This window comes from Aplysia californica, unplaced genomic scaffold (assembly GCF_000002075.1).
Source record: "Aplysia californica isolate F4 #8 unplaced genomic scaffold, AplCal3.0 scaffold00817, whole genome shotgun sequence".
NCBI classification, from domain to species: domain Eukaryota; kingdom Metazoa; phylum Mollusca; class Gastropoda; order Aplysiida; family Aplysiidae; genus Aplysia; species Aplysia californica.
Window position 1 is genome coordinate 47,436 of NW_004798087.1, and position 7,584 is coordinate 55,019.

The following is a 7,584-nucleotide window of genomic DNA, read 5'->3' on the forward strand; positions in this document are numbered from 1 at the left end:
ATTTGTGGGGGTTTTTTACCTTTTATTTCCTCATGATGATAAGATTCTGCATTTCTTTTCAAAAACGTACAAAAACTTACAACTTCGAAGAAACAAAAGGGTTAAAAAAGAGAAATATTTCCTGAATTTAGTTCAGCAATTTGATTTTTTTCCTTTCTAGATTGCAAACAACGTTTTTTTCCTTGGATCATGAATGTAGTGAAGTCATTATATTTCTTTTCTTAGATCATGAATGTAGTAAAGTCATTATATTTCTTTGCTTGGGTCATGAACGTAGCGAAGTGATTATATTTCTTTCCTTGGGTTATGAATGTAGTAAAGTCATTATATTTTTTTCCTTGGATCATGAATGTAGTAGTGGAATCAGGCACTCATCAATTTTTGGACATGTGGAGTTAAAGCTTGTTCATTTGTCTTGCTTTTGGTGAAAAAAATACTCATCTATCATGAATGGTAGTCAAGATATTTGCGAATGAAGGAGGTGGGGTTGTCGATTATAGATGTAAAATTAGCGAGAAAATGGCCGCGAAAGTTTGGCGACTTCCAAAGCGTGAGAGTTCTTAGGAGCTGCAAATTTACATTTTTGTGCTTTAAATCAACATTCTTCAGTAAAATCCACACAGAAATATGTTTTTAGATGTACGTAAAGATGATGAGCAAAAAAAAAGAAAATTAGAAAAAAATTGCCCATCTGCCAAAAAAGCAGATTTCTTTGGTTTGATTATTTTGATGAATGCCTGCTTTCACCATGATGCCTCCCAATTGTATTTCGTTACCTTAGATTGAGTTACTATGATCATGAGGTCAGAAACCCAATGTTCTCTCTGCTCTATGAAAACTGTGAGATTATTCTCTCTTTCTTCTGGCGCTGTGGCGTCATAAACGGTCACCGATGCCGACAGCATGCAGGAACTCAACACTTGCCCGAGGGTCCTTAAAAAGTGCTGAAAGTGGGTTACTGTCCCAGAAGAAGGGTTCTTGGTGAGATTATTCGGAGTCGTTATCAAGATATTCAAAGAATTGCATTGGAAACAGCTTGACATGTTGTGACGCCATTCTGTTCCTCTGTTCAGGTAGTGATCTTGGACGAGCCCAGCTCCGTCGTTATCAGGATATTCAAAGAATTGCATTGGAAACAGCTTGGCATGAAGTGACATCATTCTGTTATTCCTCTGTTCAGGTGGTGATCTTGGACGAGCCCAGCACCGTCGTTATCAGGATATTCAAAGAATTGCATTGGAAACAGCTTGGCATGAAGTGACATCATTCTGTTATTCCTCTGTTCAGGTGGTGATCTTGGACGAGCCCAGCTCTGGCATGGACCCGGGGGCTCGCCGGCACATCTGGGACGTCCTCCAGCGGAACAAACGAGGCCGGACCGTCCTGCTGACCACCCACTACATGGACGAGGCGGACGCGCTCGGGGACAGGATCGCTATCATGGCGGAGGGCGTGGTCAAGTGCTGCGGGACCTCCATGTTCCTGAAAAAACTTTACGGTCAGTGGGAAAGGGTGGTGGAACTTCTGCTTTTTTCTTTCCTCATCCTTACTATTGTCGTTTTCCGTCTACTTCCTTTGTGTGTTTGTCACTCTCTTGTGAACTGCTATTTCCACGGTGCCTTGATAGTCGAAGCAGACTTTGTGCTGTTGAGGCTAGAAAAGTGAGCAGAGTAAACCTGATTCCCCGTTTGGACTTTTCTGTTGACATCCACCTCTTGGCGCTCATATGACCTTATGCAGTTGCATAAGACAAAGGAACAAGCTTTAAGATGATACTAATAACTCCACATGCCCAAAAATTGATGAGAGCCTGATTCCACCACGTTGTAACACATTTTTTGGGGTTACCAGGTGCTGGTTACCACCTCATCATCGTGAAGGGCGACGGATGCAGAGTGGAGGAAATCACACAGATTGTCCGCTCTACAGTGCCTGGAAGGTTTGTGAACGAAGTAAAGTCAGATTTGTCCAAGATGGCACCAGGTATGAAACTTAAAACAATAGGTGAAAGGGCATTTGAATACCAAGGCCCCAAGATCTGGAATGCTTTACAAAGTACTTTAAGAGAGATCGAATCTTTTGATTAATTCAAATGTCAGCTGAAATCGTTTCTGTTTTTAAATTGATAAGATGGATATTTAGAATAATTTTCTTTAATCAGAACACAATGTTTTATGTTACTGTTGTACGTTGTACTGTTTTGTAAAGCGCTCAGAGCCTGTGTACTTTAATCGGGGTTGAGCACTACATAAATGTCATTTATTATTATTATTATTGTTATTATTATTATTATTATTATTATTATTATTATTATTATTATTATTATTATTATTATTATTATGTAAAAAGTAGTTGGTGGTTGTCTTAAACTTTACCTTATTTTTACTTTACCTCACTTCACCCAGGTGGGAATGGGTATACCCTGTGAAAAATCTTGTCAATTAGTTAGTGTTTGAAGGCTTAATCAGCTGCTTGCGCTGTGTGCTTCTCGGGAAACTGAGAAAGTTTCTGAGTGTTCTATGGTCTGTTGAGATAATGTTCGGCCTATAGTGTGTAAAGTGCATAGAGCGTTGTAGAGCGGGGATATGTGCTATACAAATGCTATTTATTATTATTATTATTATTATTATTATTATTATTATTATTATTATTATTATTATTATTATTATTATTATTGTTATTATTATCATCATTAAATAGATTTGAGTGGGTGGTTGGCGGGTGCTCTGGTGTGGTTTGCTTCTTCTTTCCTATCAAACATCTATCGTCCTTATCTCTCCTCCTTCTTTTTTTGTGTTTGTTATTCTCTTGTAACACCTCTAATCTGCGGCACTTATATGACCTTATTGTGTTGCAAGTGCCGTAAAACTTTTACTAAAACTAAAAGTAAAAGAGATTTGAAATAGGCTGAGTCATAATAGGATTAATGTGACTGACCCTGGTGTTGTTTTTTTTTCATTTGACACCTACAGGTTTTAGTTTGAGTGCAAAAATACACATATATAGACAAATATATACCAACTAGCTGGTATCTCGTTAGATGAACAGACTCTTTACTTTACTTTTCCGATCCAGGATGAACGGAATCAAAAGAATTGATCGCCGAGTCACTGTGGGTTTAGTGCACGCTGCATGTGAACGGAAGCCTCACTTGTTTACAATGGCGTCTTAGAAGACGAACTTTCCCGAGATTAGATCTAAACGAAACTAATGAAAAACAGAAAATCAAACTACAGAGACATCAGACTCCTTAATATAACTGCGCACTTTTTAAATAATTTTGAACCACCGTCAATTTTTTTCAAATTTGAAAGTTAAGTGGTTGGGAAGTTTCAGGCCGCCTAAGTGACGAGCTTTCACAAATATAGTATGTAGAGATAATGGCCATGTAATACAAGGGAAAAGGGAGGCAGGCAGAAGGAAAGAAATGAAGTAGGATTTGACAGTGGCACCCGCCAACCACCCATGGTGATTGTTATAACTAACATTGTACCTACAACTCTTGTCAAGAGTCCAAAACTGTGGTAATATGTGAGGCATCGTGGTAAAATCAGGCGCTCATCAAAATACTGAAATCAAAGAAATTTGCATGTTTTGGCTGTTCGGCAATATTTTTCTAATTTTCTTTTTTTTCTGTGTGGATTTTACTGAGTACCATTGATTAAAGGCATAAGAAATGTAAATTTTCCGTTTTCAAATACTCTCGAGCCATGGAAATGACCAAACTTTGGCAGCAATTTCTCACTAATTTTACCTGTGAACCCAGCGACCCCCACCTCCTTAAAGCGCAAATATCTCGACTTCTATTCTAGATAGAACGATTTTTTTTCCAAGCAAGGCAAATAAACAGGCTTTGAGATGATACCAATAACTCAAAATGCCCTAATGTAGATAAGCGCCTGATTCCACCGTGTCGTGACACATATATGTATGTACATTCTCGCTTTCTCAGGATCATTTTGCAAAATGTTTTTTTTTAATTTGCTAAAAGATGTCATTGTTACTACAGATTTAATTGGAATAAGATGTTTTTTATTCCGCAGTGATTATGAGGAAGAAATTGGATCAGAAATCAGCTTCTCTCTACCCGACGAACAAAGCGCCCTGTTCTCGACACTGTTCACGGAGTTAGAGAGCCGCAGAGACTGGTTAGGCATTTCAGGATTCGGAACCAAGGCCACCACAATGGAAGAGGTTTTCCTGAGGTGTGTAAAAACACTATAGATGTTGGTGTAGTTTTTTGTTTAAGTAGAGGTTTTACGGCGCTCGCAACTGCATAAGGTCATATGAACGCTAGAAGATTAAGAGGTGTTACGAGAGAGTAACAAACATAAAAAAGAAGGGGAGATAAGGACGATAGATGTTTGATAGGAAAGAAGAAGCAAACCACACCAGAGCACCTGCCAACCACCCACTGTCTTGGACAGTGTCATTATGATAATATTTTTTTTAATGCAAAGAAGGAGAGGGGGAAATGACGTTCGGTTGTTTGTACCGGTAATTGTCTTTGACAGAACACATAGCCCATCAAAGTGCACGACGATTTCTATTGCAGAGTTGGGGACAGTGCGGCGTCGGGACACACCTTTCAAAAGCCTGACGTGGCAGGCCTCAACCCAGCCTATGAGAATGGCTCAGACAATGCTGAGACAAACGGGAATGCTGCTGTCCAATCACAACTGGTTGCTCAAGGTGAATTAAGTATATATGATAAGAAGAAGAAGAAGAAGAAGAAGAAGAAGAAGAAGAAGAAGAAGAAGAAGAACAACAACAACAACAACAACAACAACAACAACAACAACAACAACAACAAGAAATTATATTTATATTTTGCATTTCCACTAGGAAAGCACTTAGTGCACTATGCTATGATACGAAGAATGTAAGTCCAAGTGTGTTCCTTTTTCTCCCTTCCTCCCTCCATCCTCTCTCTTTCTCTCTCTTTCTCTCTCTCTCTCTCTCTCTCTCTCTCTCTCTCTCTCTCTCTCTCTCTCTCTCTCTCTCTCTCTCTCTCTCTCATTCTCTCTCTTCCTCTTCCAATTCCCTCCATCTTCAGTTTTACTGACATCACATCAATCAATACGTTAAAAAACAAGTTATGCTTCAGCAAAATGATACAACTGTGGGTCGGCGGGATATAAATAGACCCACTGCTTCGTCTGCAGGAGGTGTAACCCTTTCAAAGACGAGGTGTCGCACACAGACCCCAACCCTCTGGGATTCGAATGCGACACTAACTTTGGTGTATCTTCCTCTTCTCCTTCTTTCTTTCTTTCTTCTTCAATCTTTTCTTCCACGGCTGACCTCAAGTGCAGTAAAAAGAGAGGTCACCCATCCCACAGAGTGGGCGCCTCGTTGATTATGAGGTGCAACCCGTGCGGAGGGGTACAAGGTACCTGGCGGTTGAGGTGAGATCTGTCGACGGACTGTCCCTCGCCAACACACCCCTTTAGCCCAGGTTTTCCTCTTAGACGGGAGGGTGGAAGGCCCATGCCACTCAATCGGTTGGGAGCTGAAACCCCTTCAGTCCCTGGGTCAATCTTGACGGGACGGCCTTGTACTTTCTCGTTGAGAGTATAGCTCCGGGGTAGCCCTGGCACAGCTTCGGTTATCCGAGCAATGTGTCTACTTGTTGGGCTCGGTGGCGGGTGGGGAGCCTCGGAGTCGAACCAACCACAAAACTCACATGGAACCTTCTTTCAATCAAGACCCTTCCCCAGCTCCCAACGATAAAAAGAAGTCTCGGCTCACGGAAGCGGGTGCTTTACCCTTGCTGTGGGTGGTTGGCGGGTGGTCTGATGTGGTTTGCTTCTTCTTTCATATCAAACTTCTATCGTCCTTATCTCCCCTTCTTCTTTTTTATGTTTGTTACTCTATTGTAACACTTCTAATAGCCTTCTGGCGCTAATATGACCTTATGCGGTTGCGAGCGCCATAAAACCTCTACTAAAACTGACCCTAGCCTTTTGTTGTCTTTTACCATCTTTTTTTTTTTTTGGTTACCAGGTGGTGGGTACCGCCTCATCATCGTGAAGGGAGACGGATGCAAAGTGGAGGAAATCACACAGATTGTCCGCTCTATAGTGCCTGGAAGGTTAGTGAACAAAGTAAAGTCAGATTTGTCCAAGATGGCACCCGGTGTCAAGGTGAAAATAATAATAATAATTATAGATAGCATTTGTACAGCGCAAATCCCCGCTCGACAGAAAGCTCTATGCGCTTCACAATCTATAATATTACCCCAGCAGACCTGAGAGCTTTCTGAAACGAACTCAACTTCCTGGGAAGCATACAGTGCCAGCAGCCATTTATAGACGCTAAAACACTAACATACTGACAAGATCTTTCGCTGTCTATGGCCGGGTACCCATTCCCACCTGGGTGAAGTGAGGAAAATTCGTGTAAAGTGCCTTTCCCAAGGACACAACGTCGGGCCCTCGCCCTGAACCCCCAACCCCGCAACCTCACAATTACGAGTCCGGTAGCCTAATAAGTAGGCCACCGACACCACACAAATAGTGTGGTGGTTGTCTTAAACTTTACCTTACTTTTACTTTACTTTTTCCGATTCAGCGGCCACCTGAGCTCTAGGCCTTTGGCTTGTCGATATGGCAAAGAACTTACCGGTTTTTATCAGCGATATCTGGGGCGGGGGGATTAGGTAAGTACTACATAGGTCACTAAGTGCTGGTCAGGTAAAGAGGGGGTGTGGCACTGTTTCACCCTGGCAGTCTCACAGTGGGCAGTCAGGTGGGGTATCCTTGCGGATCCTGTTAAGGTAGGAATTCAGTGGGATGTGTTGTGCTCGCAGGCAAAAAATAGTGACTTGTTCTCTTCTACTCTGGGAATTTAGTGCATCATCTGAGTTGAGAGCAGTCATGTGTGCAAATACAGGTGTTTTTTTTTCCAGTTTTGCCCAATGCCTATCCATTCAGCCACTGTTCCCTGGCATTGCATTTGATGAGGTACTTGACCTTCTCTTGTGATGCTGGGTTTTGAGGTTGTGTTTGTGATGCTCCCTTCTTGATTGTCTTAAACATGTGGATGTCTTGCACAGTGTCCTTATAATGTAGGAGAGAAAACGCAAGCTGGAAGTGGGAAGTTGTTGTTTGCACAGGGAATTAACTTAGGTGACCTGATTCCACTGTGTCGTGACACACATATATATAATATATATGTATTACACGCTCACAATCCGAGGACCATTTTGCAAAACATATTTTTTTTAATTTGCCAAAAGATGTCTTTGTTACTACAGATTTGATTAAAATAAGATGTTTTCCATTCCATAGTGATTACGAGGGGGAAATTGGATCAGAAATCCGCTACTCTCTACCCGACGACCAAAACGCTCTGTTCTCGACACTGTTCACGGAGTTAGAGAGCCGCAGAGACGAGTTGGGCATTTCAGGGTACGGAAACAAGGCAACCACGATGGAAGAGGTTTTCCTGAGGTATGTACAATACACTAGATGTTGGTGTACGCAACTGTATAAAGTCATATGAGCGCCATGGGTTGATATCAACAGAGAAGTCCAAACGGGGAATAGGGCTTACTCTGCTCACCTCTCTAGCCTCTATGGC

General features: G+C 41.6%; 1 protein-coding gene across 1 annotated transcript in view; it reads left to right on the forward strand.

Moving 5' to 3' along the window:
- The window catches only part of LOC101856696 (ATP-binding cassette sub-family A member 3), a gene marked incomplete at its 3' end in the record, with an annotated part of 42,928 nt that overhangs the window by 8,033 nt on the left and 27,311 nt on the right, over window positions 1-7,584 (forward strand). The window contains 6 exon segments of the mRNA XM_013088823.2: window positions 1,288-1,498; window positions 1,852-1,939; window positions 4,044-4,205; window positions 4,556-4,692; window positions 6,007-6,094; window positions 7,293-7,454. Of these exon segments, the coding sequence (XP_012944277.1) occupies window positions 1,288-1,498; window positions 1,852-1,939; window positions 4,044-4,205; window positions 4,556-4,692; window positions 6,007-6,094; window positions 7,293-7,454 (848 nt within the window).